General features: G+C 39.2%; 1 protein-coding gene and 1 long non-coding RNA gene across 2 annotated transcripts in view; one reads left to right on the top strand and one right to left on the bottom strand.

Annotated features, from left to right (window-relative positions):
* Positions 1-9,063, bottom strand: part of LOC127527015 (uncharacterized) — a 157,000-nt gene extending 147,937 nt beyond the window's left edge. Inside the window, exon 1 of the long non-coding RNA XR_007934371.1 lies at positions 8,971-9,063. This is a non-coding gene — a long non-coding RNA (uncharacterized LOC127527015). The remainder of the gene's footprint in view (positions 1-8,970) is intronic.
* LOC114649054 (integrin alpha-X-like) overlaps positions 1-17,988 on the top strand; it is a 193,280-nt gene extending 175,292 nt beyond the window's left edge. The window contains exons 26-30 of the mRNA XM_028798469.2: positions 2,647-2,739; positions 3,727-3,843; positions 11,361-11,459; positions 13,734-13,844; positions 17,733-17,988. Of these exons, the coding sequence (XP_028654302.1) occupies positions 2,647-2,739; positions 3,727-3,843; positions 11,361-11,459; positions 13,734-13,844; positions 17,733-17,846 (534 nt within the window). The 3' untranslated portion in view covers positions 17,847-17,988. The remainder of the gene's footprint in view (positions 1-2,646; positions 2,740-3,726; positions 3,844-11,360; positions 11,460-13,733; positions 13,845-17,732) is intronic.
* The last annotated feature ends 415 nt before the right edge of the window (positions 17,989-18,403 follow it).

Below are 18,403 nucleotides of genomic sequence, written 5' to 3'. Positions count from 1 at the left end.
AAAGTACCATCAAGGAAATGCGAAAGGTAAAGAGGGCGAACAGAGGCTCGAAGGCTCACCACCCTAACCTGGAAAAGGCGCTCATTAAATGGATTGAAGATTCCCGTCATGACTGCCTGGGGGTCAGCACCACTACCGTTTGTTTACAGGCTCTAAGATTGGCGAAAGAGCAAAACATTCCAGAATTCAAGGCGTCGATGAACTGGTGTTGGAGATTCTTTGGAAGAAACAAGCTTTCAATAAGACGAAGAACTACTATTAGTCAGCAACTACCCAGCGACCACGAGGAGTTATTAACAAAATTTTAAAGTTATGTCATCAAGATGCGTCAGAAATACAACTATGACATGAGCCAGATTGGAAACGCCGACCAAACTCCGCTGACATTCGACCTGCCATCCGAGAACACAGTAAACATCAAAGGCGCAAGGACCATCACTATGCGATCGACTGGAAACGAAAAGAACCGTTTCACCGTGATGCTTGGGTGTATGGCTGATGGTGCAAAGTTACCACCGTACGTCGTCTTCAAGAGGAAAACCATGCCCAAAGACAAGTTCCCGAGTGGTGTGATAGTCAGAATGCAAGAACAAGGATGGTTCAATGAAAGCATAATGGACGACTGGCTGAAAACAGTATGGATGAAACGTGACGGTGGTCTAGGGAAACAACGATCGATGCTGGTGTTAGATGCCTTCCGATGCCATACAACCGACGATGTTAAATCCAGATTGAAGCGACACAATACAGACCTCGTCATCATCCCCAGCGTCATGACCAGTATTCTGCAACCAATGGATGCCGTCGTGAATAAGCCATTCAAAGCAGCACTAAAGAAAAAATGGGCAGAATGGATGATTAACGGTGAACACACTTTCACCAAGGGCGGCAACATGAGGAAAGTCGACATGCCTACAATCTGCCAATGGATAGTAGACGCCTGGAAAGAATTGCCAATCAAGACCGTGGTGAAGGGATTTAAGAAATGTTGTATCAGCAACATGTTAGACGGCACGGAAGACGACATTCTTTGGATGGACGATACTGACGACGCTGACGATGACCAAAAGGAGGAAGAGCTGGACTATCATGATGACTGTATAGCACAACAGAAGTGGGATGCTTTACTTAATGAGGACAGTGATGACGAGGATTAAATATTGATGAATAAGGTATTGTAATTTGAAATTTTTATAATATATTTCTGATACGGTATTAGATGGTAATAAACGAGCGCCGCATAATTATTTATTGATGACTGAACACTTCTTGAATCTCTGTGTGCAGCGTGTAAAACAGTTTGCATGTGTGGCAGCAGAAAGGTACCGTAATCACGTTTGGGAATCGCTGTTTGCAGCTTGTAAAACAGTTTGCATGTGTGGCAGCAGAAAGGTACCGTAATCACGTTTGGGAATCGCTGTGTGCAGCGTGTAAAATAGTTTGCATGTGTGGCAGCAGAAAGGTACCGTAATCACGTTTGGGAATCGCTGTGTGCAGCGTGTAAAACAGTTTGCGTGTGTGGCAGCAGAAGTGTACCATAATCACGTTTGGGAATCGCTGTGTGTAGCGTGTAAAATAGTTTGCATGTGTGGCAGCAGAAAGGTACCGTAATCACGTTTGGGAATCGCTGTGTGCAGCGTGTAAAACAGTTTGCATGTGTGGCAGCAGAAAGGTACCGTAATCATGTTTGGGAATCGCTGTGTGCAGCGTGTAAAATAGTTTGCATGTGTGGCAGGAGGAGGGTTAGATTTGGCGGGCGGGGCTCTGTCGTGTCGTGCGTAGTGAATTGTTGGTGGGCGGGGCTCGTGAATTATATATAGATTTATAATTTTTGTAATAAAAGTATCCATGTATAAAATGCACTTGGGTTTTTAGGCCTTCTTCTTAAGAAAAAAAGTGCGTCCCATATGCGGGTATTTACGGTATCTATGTGAAGCATGATATTCTTCATACACTTCAACCAAAACAACATATCACAATGCACTGAATGCAGAAGCAGATACCTCCCTGCTCTCTTCTTTTAAGCCAGACATTTAAGATATTAGTAAAAAAGTTGGTTTTGGGAAATATAGATTTTCCTTAAAAAATGTTATTTATTTTAACATGTTTCGAGCTTTTATTAAAAATTTTAAATTATTAATGTATTAATTAATACATTTTTTAAAATGTCTGTTTTAATTTGTAAGTTACATGAACAGTTCTTCTGGATCCCCAATGTTTAAGAATGAATAAGTGTCCTAAGACCGAAAAATTTGAGAACTATTACTACATGACAATGTAACATCTCAAGAGCTCCGAGGAGGATTTGTGTTTTTTGAACTGTTAAAGGACATTACCAGATATGGTCTTGTTTACTTTCTTCTAGTCTTGTGAAAGCGATGCATACCCAGAGATATTAATTTTTACTAATCTGTAATTTGAATCCAGTGCAGACTGTGCTGTATTTCCTTCTTAACACAAATGTATTTCTTTGTTCTTATTTGATTGTGTTCTACATGAGAGAGCCAAGTGCCAATGACACCACTTAGTCTGAAATTGAAAATATAGGAGTACACATTATTAATTGTCAAAGCTTAGCATTCTTCATTAACAGAATTAATTTCTTAGTTGAATGGCCTCTAAATCCTTCATGTTTATAATCAACAGAACCAAACAGATCCGATGTGTGTAATATTAAATGACAAGCCCACCACAGAGACTAAGGAAAGCAGTACATCTGTAAATATCTCAAAGGTGCAGGTAAGAGAGAATGGATGAACTTTTGTGTTTTGTATAATTGTGAAAGGAGAATTACATTTCCTTATTCTATAGGGGAATATCAATGAAGTCTATTCTGAAAACATACTTACTGTATGTAATTGTATGAAAGTGTTTATATGTAAAAGGGATATATATATATATATATATATATATATATATATAATAAACGAACCACACGCCGTGGCGCAACGTTAGGGGCATCACCGCTGACGTCCGAGGTTCGATTCCCGAGAGGGAGTGCAGTGAAGTGTGTACACCTGATGAGCCCAGAATGAGGGCGAAACATGTGTCGTGTACTCTTTGCATTTATTTGACAGTAAACTATTTCAACCATATATATATATATATATATATATATATATAAAATCAAGTAGTGACCGTAAAACTCAACACAAGAAACAGAATAACACATAATTACTACTAACACTAAAGCCATCAACTTCTAACAGAAATGGGAGACTAAATTTATGATGTTCAAAAGTAAATAATGTTTTTAAATATTCACATTTTATGCCACTATTTTGAGAGAGAAATGACAGCAGAAGTGATAGGAACATTACGAAAAATGAATTATTTTGTAATAATTAGCAAACGTCTCTAACTTGTTTCCTTTGTTGCTATAAGGTTTTATAAAGAAGTGGTAAATTTCATACTGCTGTGTAACAATGAATTTTCAGTGTTCTTTGTTTCCATATGATATTTTAGTATGCACTGTACAGCTACTGTGCTTTGTTAGTTTAAGAGTATTTCTGTAATTGAGCTTAGTCAACGTTGGCTTCTTGTGGGAAGTCATTTACTTTTCATTAATTGATATAAATATGGTATGATGATATGCGCAAGAGAAGACATCTTGCGATATACTGTACCAGTACTAGTTCTAGAAGCTAAATGTTCAGTTGTTGTGTGAAATACTGCATACCCACTCCCAAAAAAACTCAAATTAATCACTTTTTATTTTCATTTCAGCTTCCTCAGCAATGTCATGAAACTCTTTGCCAACGGATCAGATGCTCCATTCTTCTTTTAAGTAAAGAGCAGCCAGTCACCTTTGTTCTTTCTGGAAATATCACCAAAAATATACAAGTAGGTTACATTTGCTGTAGATTCAGTTCAGTTAATACACTGCTTTAAAATGAGTGGTGTTGTTGAAAGGCCAGTCAAACCAGTGCAATCCTGGAAGTGTAGCCAGTCCAGGCCATCTAAGTCTCAACCAGCTATAGATGGGGCTCCAGTCCATTGCAAGACACCCTCACTCATATTTCTAGAAATTAGTTTAATTTTGGTTAACATTACAGTTTGTTTTTGGGAGTTGTTTATCATTTTCATGTGAATTAAAAAAGTTTTCATTTATTATCTTTCTGATGTAACAGTAGGAGGACCACTAAGCCCCCAAACCCCAGACACACTAGAATTAACATCACTCTGGGTTCAAATAACAACAACAACATTTATTTCCATAGCACGTTTTCATACAAATAATGTAGCTCAAAGTGCTTTACGGCAGGCATGTCAAACTCACTACCATTGGTGGGCCGCTTCGACTGCCATACGTACGTCAGTGGGCCGCACTGTAACAAATACTATTATACTATTATACAAAGTTACTGTAGCTTTCTTTCCAATACTGAAAACTTTAAAAAATGTAACACTTAAAGTTTAAAGAAAAGCAATTTATTTCCATACAGTCTCCGTACAACAGTGTAGAATTAGAGTCTTAAGCCTCTTAGCTAGGTCCTTATTATATTATATTCGTTATATTATATTCATTGCTTATATAGGAGCCTTACAGTGTGAGATTTATTTCTTTTGTCCTGACACTTGGCATCTCTTGTTAGTAATCAGTTCGTCAATATCAGGCTTGAAATCTTGTGCAGTGGCAACTTTTATGAGGGATGAAAGGTGCTCGACGGTAAGTCTTGAGCGATGTGGGGTTTTGGTAGCTTTCATTAATGAAAACAATTGCTCACAAAGGTAAGTGCTTCTGAAAATAGACAGTACTCTCGATGCCAACTTACAGTTCTGCACATACGAGGGTGGCAGGTAAGCATACAAGCCTGGCACACCAACTTCATTGTATTTTGCCTTCAGAATAGAATCTGACTGCACTTCAATCAATTCCATTTGGATATTCTCAGGCGCATTCTCAACGTTGTAAGAGAACAGCGCAATGCCCTGTTTGTGTGAACTGAAATCACGAAAATGCTCACTAAATTCATTGCTCAGTAATTCAAGTTGGAAAACAAATCCTCCAAAAATCAAATTTTACTTTACTAAGTTTACTTCAAAGTTTATATTGTAAAATAAGCCGATATGCAAAAAGCCAACTGATCTACAATAATTTTACAAACTCAAAATCACAAAAATATGTTAATAAATAACTCACCAACTTCTCGCGTCCACTTCAGATCTTCAGCTGTAGTCTGCACTAACTGTTCGTTACAATACTAGCACAAAATTACATGAAACTAGAGCAAAAAAACGTGAAAATATGTGGGGTATTACTACTCGTGATGGTCAGTTCTGCCCAGTGGACAGTCTCAGCAGCCCAGTCAGTAGTGTAGCCTTAGCAGGGGCGGCTCTAGGCTCGTGGCGGCCCTGGGCAGAGAAAGAATCGGCGGCCCCTTCGCCTGGCAATGTCAATACGGTATCTTATGCACGGCGGATGGCCACATCCGTTGCGGACACTGCATAGCCGTCTCGTGCTCATGACACACTTCTATATACGTGTGTCCGTAACTTGAAAACCAAGTGGCGGCCCATGATATTCTCATTACGGTACAACGTTATAATACTACATATAGCTTACTGCTCCGACTCTAGCGACATTTGTAAATACAGAGTACTAATTAACAAGAAACATTATGTTTTTTGGCCACATTGCTGTCAGCTGTGTCGTTTTTTTTTTCTTTCTGTTTTATATTCAATATATATTGGCGTGGCGGCCCCTGGGATTTGGCAGCACTGTGCAGGTGCATAGTTTGCACATGCCTAAGGCCACCCCTGCTGCCCGCTGCTGCAGCCTAGCAGGTTTAAACTAAAATGAAGCTATGAGAAAGCCTTGTTAAAATAATGAATTTTTTAATCCACACACCTCAAATATGACAATTAATACAGCCAATATACTGACTTGAATACCTTTTCTTTCGCTCTCTCTCTCTCTTTTCTCTCTCTGTTTCTGCTCCAGTAAGTTTCACCTTCTACCTCCTAACTCTGGCTCCTAGAGTTATGGTGGAGGGCTCCTCTAAAGCTGGACCCCGCAGTACTTCCAGTGGCATGTCATGGCTAGTTGGAAGCACTTCCAGGTATCACAGAAACAAGGGAGGTCCTCCCTTGGCAGTGTCCTCTGTCATCATCCAAGGACCCCCTACGTGGCTAGCTTCTGAACTCCAATTCTCATGTAGCCCTGCAGGTGTCCAAACTGAGACTACTTATGAGAACACTGCCATCTATTAATTTTGGGGATGGACTGCTCCCGGCTTCCAGCTCTCACCAGTCCAGTCTTCCTTCCAGCATTCCAGCCAGGACGGGAATTATAAGGCATCCCGACTGGCTAGTGTCCGTAATCTGGCCATCCTTTCATTACGGCCTACCAGCCAGAAAAGAAGTCCTTCATCCTGGGCACTTAAACTATATTTTGTGCATTAATTACTTGGTGCTGGTATAATATTGTGATTATCACTCCACATGTTATCCCTTGGTTGGATTAAACCCTTGTGTTTCTATTTCTAGGGTAGTTAGCACAAACAGCAAGTAGACCCCAGTGTTAGGTTTTGAACGCCTTTGTATCTTCAATTTAGATTCCTTGTGTTTTGGTTGACTTATTGCCAGTTTTTTTGGCCCTGACCCGGATTTCAGTTTTGAGCAAGACTAGCTGTTAAACATCCATCCATCCATTTTCCAACCCGCCGAATCCGAACACAGGGTCACGGGGGTCTGCTGGAGCCAATCCCAGCCAACACAGGGCACAAGGCAGGGAACCAATCCTGGGCAGGGTGCCAACCCACCGCAGGCCGTTAAACACCTGTCATGATAATTTGGAATAAAGTCTCCAATTAAACTAAAATGATGTCTGGAGAAAAAAAAAACATACAGACACAGAGAATGTGCAAACACTGCACAAAAAATGTAACAATATTACTGCTTCACTGAGTGGCAATTGCTGGTTGTGATTAAGCGTAAAACATAGACTATTTAACAGTAAGATGTACAGACTTTATGCTTCAAAAGAAGCCCAGTAAACAAAAACCATCCAAAGCTTGAGTTTCAGGCTTTTGGCCTGTACAGGCCCAACAAAGAGTGTTAGAGGCTTCAAGTTTCAAATTTAGTGGAAGGGAACTGTAAATCCCCCTTGTCCACAGTGACAATCTTCTTCTTCTTCTTCTTTCGGCTGCTCCCGTTTGGGGTTGCAACAGCGGATCACCTTCTTCCATATTTTCCTGTCCTCTGCATCTTCTTCTATTACACCCATCACCTGCATGTCCTCTCTCACAACATCGCTTTGGCCTTCCTCATTTCCTCTTCCCTGGCAGCTCTATTCTTAGCATCCTTCTCTCAATATACTGAGCATCTCTCCTGTGCACATGTCTAAAAACCAACGCAATCTCGCCTCTCTGATTTGTCTCCAAACCGTCCAACTTGAGCTGACCCTCTAATGTCCAAATTTCTAAATATTTCCATCCTCGTCACACCCAGTGCAAATCTTAACATCTTTAACTCTGCTACCTCCAGTTCTGTCTCCTGCTTTCTGATCGGTGCAATCTCGCCTTTCTGGACACAATCTCGCCTCTCTGACGTTGTCTCCCAACCGTCCAACTTGAGCTGACCCTCTAATGTCCTCATTTCTAATCCTATCCATCCTCATCACACCCAGTGCAAACCTTAACATCTTTAACTCTGCTACCTCCAGCTCTGTCTACTGCTTTCTGGTCAGTGCCACCGTCTCCAACCCATATAACATAGCTGGTCTCACTACTGTCCTATAGACCTTCCCTTTCACACTTGCTGATAACTGTCTGTCACAAATTACTCCTGACACTCTTCTCCAACCATTCCACCCTGCCTGCACTGTCTTTTTCACCTGTCTTCCACAATACCCATTACTCTGTACTGTTGATCCCAAGTATTTAAACTCATCCACCTTCGCCAACTCTACTCCTTGCACACATGTATTCTGTCTTGTTCCTACTGACCTTCATTCCTCTCCTCTCTAGAGCACATCTCCACCTCTCCAGGGTCTCCTCAACCTGATCCCTACTATCGCTACAGATCACAATGTCATCAGCAAACATCATAGTCCATGGGGACTCCTGTCTAATCTCGTCTGTCAACCTGTCCATCACCATTGCAAATTAGAAAGGGCTCAGAACCGATCCCTGATGTAATCCCACCTCTACCTTGAATGCATCTGTCACTCCTACTGCAGACCTTACCATGGTCACACTTCCCTCGTACATATACCTGTATACTTTCCAAGATTCCATTAAGCAATCTGGTTAAAACTCCACTGCCATCTCCCTAAACACCTCCATGCTTCCACAGGTATATCATCTGGACCAACGGCCTTTCCATTTTTCATCCTCTTCATAGCTGTCCTTACTTCCTCCTTGCTAATCTGTTGCACTTCCTGATTCACTATCCCAAACATCATCCAACCTCTTCTCTCTCTTGTTCTCTTCATTCATCTGCCTCTTAAAGTACTCTTTCCATCTGCTCAACACATTCTCCTTGCTTGTGAGTATGTTTCCACCTTTATCCTTTATTTTCCTAACCTGCTGCACATCTTTTCCAGCTTGGTCCCTCTGTCTAGCCAATCGGTACAGGTCATTTTCTCCCTCCTTAGTGTCCAACCTCTCATACAGCTCATCATACGCCTTTTCTTTAGCCTTCACCACCTCTCTCTTCACCTTGCACCTTATCTCCTTGTACTCTTGTCTACATTCTGCATCTCTCTGATTATCCCACTTCTTGTTTGCCATCCTCTTCCTCTGTATACTCTCTTGTACCTCCCCATTCCATCACCAGGTTTCCTTTTCCTCTTTCCTCTGTCCAGATGTCACGCCAAGCACCCTTCTTGCTGTCACCCTTACTACATCTGCTGTAGTTTCCCAGCTGTCTGGTAACTCTTCTCTACCACCCAGTGCCTGTCTCTCCTCCTCCCTAAACTCAACCTTGCAGTCTTCCTTTTTCAACTTCCACCATTTGATCCTTGACTCTGCCCTCACTCTCTTCCTCTTCTTGATCTCCAACGTCATCCTACAGAACACCATCCTATGCTGCTTAACTACACTTTCCCCTGCCACCACTTTGCAGTCTTAAATCTCCTTCAGATTGACTCTTCTGCATGGGATGTAATCTACCTATGTGCATCTTCATCTGCTCTTGTATGTAATCCTATGTTCCTCCCTCTTCTTAAAATACGTATTCACCACAGCCATGTCCATCCTTTTGGCAAAATCCACTATCCTCTGACCTTCTTCATTTCTCTCCTTGACACCATACCTACCCATCACCTCCTCATCTCCTCTGTTCCTTTCACCAACATGTCCATTTAAATCTGCTCCAATCACACATTTTCTGTCCCTTGGGTACACTGTTCATCACTTCATCCAACTCACTCCAAAAATGACGGACAATGATGGACAAAAAACAACATGATCAGGAAATAAGTGCCTTAAATGACAAGCCAGTTAAGTAAAACCAGTCAAGAATTCCAAAATTCTTAAACCTTTAACAAGCAAAAGTTAATACTCCAAAAATCAAAACAAGACAGCACTTACGATATCACAAAATCCAAAAACCATTAGACAGAAGTAGAAGCTAATGCCACAGTAGCCATCTTGTGGTCTGGTGGGATCTTACCAAACTGCAACATTGTGTGGCCCTGCATAGCTCAACACACAAAGAGCAAAGCACAAAACTTAAAGTACATGTAAATAGTAAAGTAAATAAGCAACATAAAGCAATAATATAAAATTACTAAATAAAACAATGTTTTTAAACATACTGCAACAACCACAACTAAATAGGAAAGAACCATACGTACATGCGTGCTGGATGTTCAAAATCACTGGATAAGTCTTTATTCATTGATAGGAAACCAAACCCCACACTCGCATTGCTTTGGGAATGGAGTATGCCCTGTGCTCCAAAATAGTTTAGATCACTTAGTCAATAACACCTTTAACATCACCTGGCACCCCGTCAGCCTTGAGAGACACCCCTTCTCAGTTCACGTTTCAAACTGGACCAACACCCTGGCTTTAGACTGTGTTTGAATTCAGTCTCCTGGCCCTGAAGCACACTCTTTATCTCCCCAATCTACTACCTACAACTCCTTCTCATCTTCACACATTGCTCCGCTCAACACATTCAGTGCCGACGTTGCAACCCAAGCAATATAGGTTGACGTTGAGGTTAAACTTTTTTTTCAGACTCGTCCTTCTTGGTTTCTCTTTCACTCATAGACCTTCCACTGAAACTCTGTGTCTCCTCCTTCTCTGTCTGTTAATACCTCATCTTAATTGTAATCCCACATCCCACCCAGGCACGCTGAACTGCTTGATTTACATATTAGGACATATCTTTAGAATGTGTGTTGCTTAGCAGCTATTTAGCTACGTGGCTCTCTAAATCTTGAACTCGGTTATTACACTCTAATGAAGAAAACGAAGACATACTCAATAACAAAATACCAATTTGTTGGTACCCTTATAGCCCATTAAAAAAGTGATGCAAGAACTCCCGAAAATTGATTAAATGAAAAGGAATTGTGCCCCTGTTTACCTGAATGCCTTTAAGATGTCATCGAGTAAAGCAAAGCAAGTGTGAAAAGACAAAGTATTGCTTATTTTTCAATGATATTCTAAAATGGCCTGGGCACATTTGTTGGTATCACTAGAAAAGTTAATAAATTGATTTTTCAAAGTTGTTTTTATCCCTTAATTAGTATAACAAATGTTACCAATCATGAAATCACTCACTAAGCCTGTTTAAAGTTTAAAGGAGTAAAGTCATCACTCTCTTGGACTATTATGGAGTGACCTTCTATGAGCCCTGATTAGAATCCTACCAAACATCTATGGAAAAACTAAAGCATACAGTCTGGAGAAGGTCCTCTTCAAACTTGACCCAGCTGGAGCAGTTTGCTAAAGAAGAGTGGGCCAAACGACCTGTGGACAGGAGCAGACATCTCATTGAGAGCACCAGGATACACAATGAATGGTGCCAATTACTTTTGTCAGTTTCAAATTATTTCAAAGACATTTGTGTTTTTTGTTTTTTGGTACCAAAAATTTGTCAATGTCTTTTTAAAGAACAACAGAAAGATGAAATAGTAAGCTAAGATACCTGAGCCAGGGGTGAAACCCTTACATGAATTCAGAGCAAGTATTACCCTAATCCTTAGATCCCTGTAGTTCACAAAATCTAAACCAACTGCTGAAGTGAAATTCTATAGTAATTGAATTGAAGCGCAGTTGAGAGACTGTGCTCTATAGTAAATCAACAACAACAATGTCTGAAATTCACCTCGACTCTTCTGTTCCAATTCTGACCTAATTGTTATCTAGTCAATGGTTGACTTGTATACTCCTCCTTCACAGATGAATGCCCACAAGCGTACTGTAACAAGCTATGGAGAGCTGTCATACGACAATGAGAAGTTCTTCCAGTATCCCGTGGAAAAATTCAACCTTGCAGTTGTGAGTCCATGTTGTTTGGAATTTTGATTTCTTTTCTTAAATGGCTTCTAGCCTTAAAGGAATACTCAATCCAAAAGTTATATATATATATATATATATATATATATATATATATATATATATATATATATATATATATATATATATATATATATATAATCTACATGTCCGAAATCCATTTGTATGGTCAAACCATGCAATGTGTGTGCAATGTTTGTTAAAATTTTATTAAAAGTTACTTCATGAAAACTCTGCATTGAATGTTCACAGGAAAGAAGTAATTCCCACAATGCTGTGCATGAGAATTTTTTTTTTTCATGGATGTTTTTCACACCATTTGCTTTTTGACAACACGGGCCAATATTTGGTGTTATTTATTTAATCTGCTTCCCTTTATGTGTTGTATCATTTGGATTAAAATCTGATAACATACAGAGTTGAAAATAAGCAATCCATAAGTTGATACTTCTTATGTGTCTTAATGTTCATTCTGTATGTCTAGTAACAGAATGGTGTCCAGTTCAAAATGATTACAAACGGGATATAGATTTCTATATATGTATTCTTGTAAATCTACTCATAATGTGATATAACCAATCCAATTTTATTTGCTATTGTTCATTTGCTTGTGCTTCCCTAAATGCAGTAGTTTAAAGGTGTCATTTGCAGAGGATGTACTCCATTGCAATATTAACACTAAAATTACCACAGCCTACGAAAAAACTCGCTAATCCATCCCACATTAAATCCCTTCGCACCTCTCTGTCTGCGTCTTTTGTCTTGTAAATGTGCCAATCAAGAGAAGCAGCAAGCAGCCTACTATTCCATCCCCCACCGCCGCAGAACGGGCACAAAGTTCTCCCATCTCATGCCTCGATTATCTGGGTGTCAGGTACCTAGAGTTGTATAGGGAAATAATAGATTGTTATTTGGAATACATGCATTTCATTTGTGTTCCGTGTCTACAACAATCTATGTAAATACATCGTTAAAACAGAAACGTTTTTTTTATTTTAGTAATAAATGACCAAATGTAGACATAAACTGTATAATGTGTGAAGCCTGAAGTCCAAAGATCAAATAAACACTTTCACAAAACGTATGAGGACGATACAACAGCTTCCGTGGCACAGCGGTAAGAATTTTTGATTTGTAATCAGGAGCCCCTGGTTTGATCCTGACTGTCTCGTATGTTTACCATTTGGAGTAGTGAGCTGCTCTAATTGTTAATATTATACAATAAAAACATGCATTTGATTTGCATCTGTAACAACCGGTGTAAATTTGTAGTACTTGTAAAAGTTAGCATTTTTTTTCACTTTTATTATCTCAGTCACGATCACAAAACATACTACCGCACCCCAGGGATATGACCCTGTTAGTTTTTATTTGAAACTGGGAATAACTGTAGATGTGAGTGGTGTTTTGAGACAATGGAACTGGGAATTCTCTGATCTGGATGGATAAAAGCTGACATACAAACGCTGGTGAATCTGCCTTCTTGGTATCTCATTGTCACTTTAATTTTTTTATTCAGTTTTATTGAGTGTTCCTGCTCACGCTAAATTAGTATGCACCTTATGGTCCATGATGTCAAAGCTGCACTTGCAAAAAACAGAGACATAGGTATAGAGAGAGATGAAAGATATAGCAGAGTTGGACTTAGATGATGATGAGGGTTCTACATTGGAGAAAGAATTCATGTCGCACTTTTTTCGCCGCTGTACTTTGTATATAAAAGTCAGATTGAATGCTATTTACCTATTTACCCTGATTAATGTACTTAGTTCCTACAGTGTAAAGTCACAAGTAGACTGCAGAGCTTCCCATGTACATATACAAAGGACAGCGACAGCAAAAGTGTGACGTGCATTCATTCTCCAATGCAGAACCCTCATCATCATCTGAGTTCACCTATATTATAGCGCGTCTTTATTTGAAAATAGCAGTGTCATATGGGGGGAGCGTGAACGTGGCTGGGAGAATAAAACTGAATAAAAAAAAAACAAAGCTAGCCTTTATAAGTACCATAAATTTTTAAACGCTGTTACATACTCAAATCAAATTTATGTTTTTATTCTAAAAGGGGATTTAAGGTGGGACGAATTTACGAGTTTTTTCGTAGGCTTTGGTAATTCTAGTGTTAAACAGTGCAGTAGATCCTTTGCCTATGTCTTGTTTTTTGCATCAAGTTACTTAATAATACATCATTTTAATCTACCCTACAATGCTTGCAGTTCAGTTATTTTTTTCTGTCTAATTTTCATTGAGCAGGTGGAGTCAGAACTGGAAATATTTCACGAAGTAAACTATGCACCAATCATTCTGGGCAGCACGTTCGGGGGGCTACTGCTTCTCCTTCTCATCTGTTATGGTCTTTACAAAGTAAGCCTCATTTTAGTCCACACAAACTACACTTGAAGGACCACTTTGCTCCTTTGGTTTGTTGTCCTGCTTTTTAAAACATTGCAAACAAAATGGTGACATTCTCCTGCCTTACAGTTTCAAATGCCTGCTGTCAGCTCTCAGTCATTGTCTCTTTATCCACATTGATTTCCTTTCACATCCCAAATGTATGGTGTTCAAGTTGATTGTTGAACCTAAACTGGTCTAGAGGACCCATGTGATGGACTGATTCCTTGTCCATAGCCGATTTGTGAGTTGCATTTGATGCTCACAGAATTGACTCTGCCAAAAAACAGATTATAATCTAATAATCTGAAATTCTTAGGCAGAAATGCCAGTCACTTATTATTACTAATATTAATACAACAAAAATAAGCACTTGTTAAAAGTTAGAAATGCAAAAACAAATATTACATTTGAGGATGTCTTCTTCCTGTTTTTATTTTAAGTCAATATATGCCATCAAATACTTTAGAACACCCCTACTTTTTAAGTTTTTATTGAAATTTAAGCAGTGAATTGCCTAGAAATGGCACAAAGGTAAGTGATAAGATCCAGAGGTTAAACAAAAAAAAATATTTAGGATACCCAAAACTGAAAAATAATCTGATTTTCGGTGTTATACAAAAAGGAATTTTTAGGGAACAACTGCAGCAAGAGAAGTTTATTAAGATTTGAAAAGTTGATGCAAACAGTTCCTACAGATGTCCCAACTTTTGCTGATTCCTTGCAAACCCTCTGTCTGTATAAATGCAATGCTGAAGCAAATGGCACTGCTATACCCTCTGAAGCATCATTGAGACAATATTGCATATATTGATATCATAATGGCAAGAAAAGGCAATTAACAAAGGAAGATGGAAAGGTCATTTAACCCATATAAGTGTAGGTCTTTACTTTAGAGAAATTCCAATGAAAGCCAAGGTGTCATTGAAGACAATTTACTATAACATCAAAAGGAACTTGAGAAAGTGAGAAAACTCTGAGATGAACAGATCATGTAGGCCCAACAGAATCATAAGATAACATTCTTAAAGTCAACAGCATGCATGATGGTTGCCTCCTAAGACAAAAGCTTCAAGCACAGCTTAACAGTGGTCCAAGTAAGCAAGTGTCACTTTGAATTGTAAAGAGAAGACCCCAAGCTGCAGGTTTGATAGCTCCAGTGACAGTAAGAAAGACATTGTGAAATCTGTAAAATAAGGAAAAAGGCAACTGCCTCAAGTAAACAGACTTATACTAGGTTGACATAAGCTGACCAAACAGCTGTCTTCAGACCTGAACATCATTCTACACCTGTGCCATATACCCAAGCAGGTGCCCACTTACTGTGCTTTTTCCCTCCTAGCCACTTAACCCGTATGAGAATATGGCAGTCACCCACACTAGATGCTCTTATCACTGTACATTGGCCCAACTGAACAATATAAACTTGCAATTGCAATAAACCAATATTAATAAAACACAGTAAAACCAATACCAACAAAGAATAAAAAAAATATTTAAAAATTGTCTTATTAAAAGACAACTATATAAATGATACAGGTGAGGATGAGGATAAAGATGAGTGCCTTTAAGCCTGGATACATAGCTGCTTTAAAGTTCTCTTCAGTTGGCAGAGGTCCTTTTTGTCTGTCCATTTCTGAGGGAATGCAGATATCTTATTTGAGTGATGGTGCAGATCTTCTCTTCTTTCTCTAGTTCTTCTGTGCAGCATGCTCATCCCAGAAGCATTGGACACAGGGCAGGAACCAAACCTGGACTGAGTGTCGGTCCATCACAGGGTCTACTCACACACAGAATGCCAATCTGGACTCGTCAAACACCCTAACCTTGTGTGGAAGAAATAAACCAAGTTAATTAAATATACAATAGAAAATGAAATTAAGCATTTATGGTTTCAGAAATTCTAAATCATTTTCAATTCATTGGCTGTCATTTTAAAGATTTTAAAATCCAGCCTCATCCATATTCATATTTTTGAGAGTAGTTATTCTCCTTTAAATTGTACGCATTTTAAATAACGTAGATTAGATCAACTTTATTAATCCCATTGCGAAAATTCAAATACATACAGCAGCAGAAACATAAAAAAACAAGAATACAGACTCCCAGGACAGATTATGTAGCCAATCAAAAAATCAATTAATAAGTAAATAAAAATAAACTTAAAGAATACATCAGGTGGAAGCATTGAATTGTCTGATAGCAGTGAGCAGATAGATCCCAAGAGGTGCTTCTTAGCACACTGTGGTGGAATGAGCCTCTGACTAAAAGTGCTCCAAGAGAGCTCCTGCAGGTAATGGAGGGGATTTTTTTATGATGGCATCCAATTTTGCTATCTTTCCCTTTTCCACAATGGTTTACAGTATGTCCAGGGTTGGCCCTGTAATGGAGCAGGCTTTCATGATAAATTTAGTCGGGTATGGTGCTTCTTTTGTGCTCAGGTTGCTTCCCCAGAGGACTGCAGCATAGAACACCACACTGGCTACTAAGGACTGGTAGAACATTTCCAGCAGCTTGCTGCACACATCCAAAGACCTGAGAATCCTTAGTAAATCCAGTCTGCTCTGGCCCTCTTGTACAGCGCCACTGTTTTGTCAGACCAGTCCAGTTTGTTGTTCTTGTGAACCCCAGGTATTTGTAGCTCTGTACCACTTCCACATTTTCCCTCTGAATGGCCACTGGTCTCAGAGGCTCCTTAGCACGCCAGATGTCTACCACTAGCTGTTTTGTCTTGTCGATGTTTAGTTGCAGATTGTGGTCCCTGCACCACAAGTAAGTCCTCCACAACCTTCCAGCACTCTGACTCGTCTCCATTATTAATGCAGCCTATGATGGACAAGTCATCTAAAAATTTCTGTAGATGGAAAGCGCTGGTATTGTACTGATCCTGCAGTATTATACACCAACATTTCTGACACACAGATTCTCAGCCTCATAAACTGCTGCCTGTTGGTCAGGTAGTCCATGATCCAGGAGATTGTGGGGGCATCAAAATTCAAAACCTTGAACTTTTTCCCCAGTCAATGAGGCTGAAAGGTGTTTAAAAATCACTGGAAAAATCAAAGAATGTGGTCCTGACTGTGGTGCCAGCTTTGTCCAAGTGAGAGTAGGCTCTGGTGAGCACCTATATGTCTCTAATAGGCAAACTGCAGAGGATGCAGATGTTCTGAAACCTAAACAAAAGCAGGATACATAGTGATCCTTTTCAACTTTATACATAATATTTGTGAATTAGAGATATGATTAATTAGTCCTTATCCATTACTCACATTTCCACACTCAGGATTGACTTTAAAATGCAAAATAAGGAAGTGCTTCTTATAAATTTCAGTCCATGAGACAAAAGAATTTGATTAATTATTGTCATGAATTGCTTGCATAATCAAGTACAATTAAACTAAATCATAGCAGATTTCATGAGGAAAGCATCGTTCCCAGAGGCTAGCAATTGCTACCTTTCAGTACTGTATAGGAATTACTTCTAAACAGCATAGTGAACTAAAGATCATATATATATATATAGAATTAAGAGTCAATAAAGTAAAATTCATAAAAGATATTTATTTTGGTAAGCATAAATCCCACACTTGGTATGCGGAAAGAAGCCAAAAACAACACAGATACAGAAACTGTGTGTCTAATCCACTTTTGAGTGGAACTTGAAACAAGAGAGCTATTTCCAGATTTAGGTGACCGTACTAACCACTGTGCCACCATACCACTCCTAAACAAATAAATCTTTTAAATAAATAAATGTAAATACTCGGAGCCTGTTTTTTTTTCCCATAGAGGGTGGCAGGCAATTGTAAAACAATGAACTGAGACGGTGACTTGTCAATTTCAATTCTTTTTTTGTTGTAGATTGGATTCTTCAAGAGGGCAGTAAATGAGGATCTAAATGAAGACACACAGGTGACAGAAACAGAAGAGACAAGTCAACCAAAAGTAGAGCTAAATGGGGAGACCAGTCTGTGAAAATGACATTAGAGCATGATTTCCAACTTTGAATTAGTTCCAGTGGTGTTTCTGCATTAAGGCATTGCCACAATGAGATGCTGTGCAAAATAAGTTCATTCAGTAATTTAATTTATTATTAAAATGTTTATAACAACTCTCACCTTTGTCTTGTCCAACATTCTTTTTTCATTTTCTTTCACATGTTCGATGTAATTTTTTATGCTGACAAACTTTATTGCTTTTTGTTGTATGTAAAACTGCCTTCATGCAAGGTATTTCAAGTCAGGTTCCAGCTGATGGGGGAGCTCGATTGAGTGTACTGTGTTTACCTTTGGAGGTGTGCGCTCTTCTACAACCTGAAACTTTCAGCTCACCAAAGGGGCCGAGGGCTTCAGTCCCAGCCCCTTATGTACAGTATTAAAGTAAGGACTATTTTTATTATTATTTTTAATCACGCAATTTCATTTGCAGTTCAAGCTTTTCCCAGTCAAGTTTATGCTACAAAAGCCAGCAGAGAGGTACAAAAGTAGCAGCAGTAATTTGAAAAAAAAAGAAATGAAAGCAGCCCAGAAACA

This window comes from Erpetoichthys calabaricus, chromosome 3 (assembly GCF_900747795.2).
Source record: "Erpetoichthys calabaricus chromosome 3, fErpCal1.3, whole genome shotgun sequence".
Taxonomy (NCBI): Eukaryota; Metazoa; Chordata; class Cladistia; order Polypteriformes; family Polypteridae; genus Erpetoichthys; species Erpetoichthys calabaricus.
The sequence above is the reverse complement of the archived record's forward strand: the minus strand, read 5'-3'. Positions and strand labels throughout refer to the sequence as shown.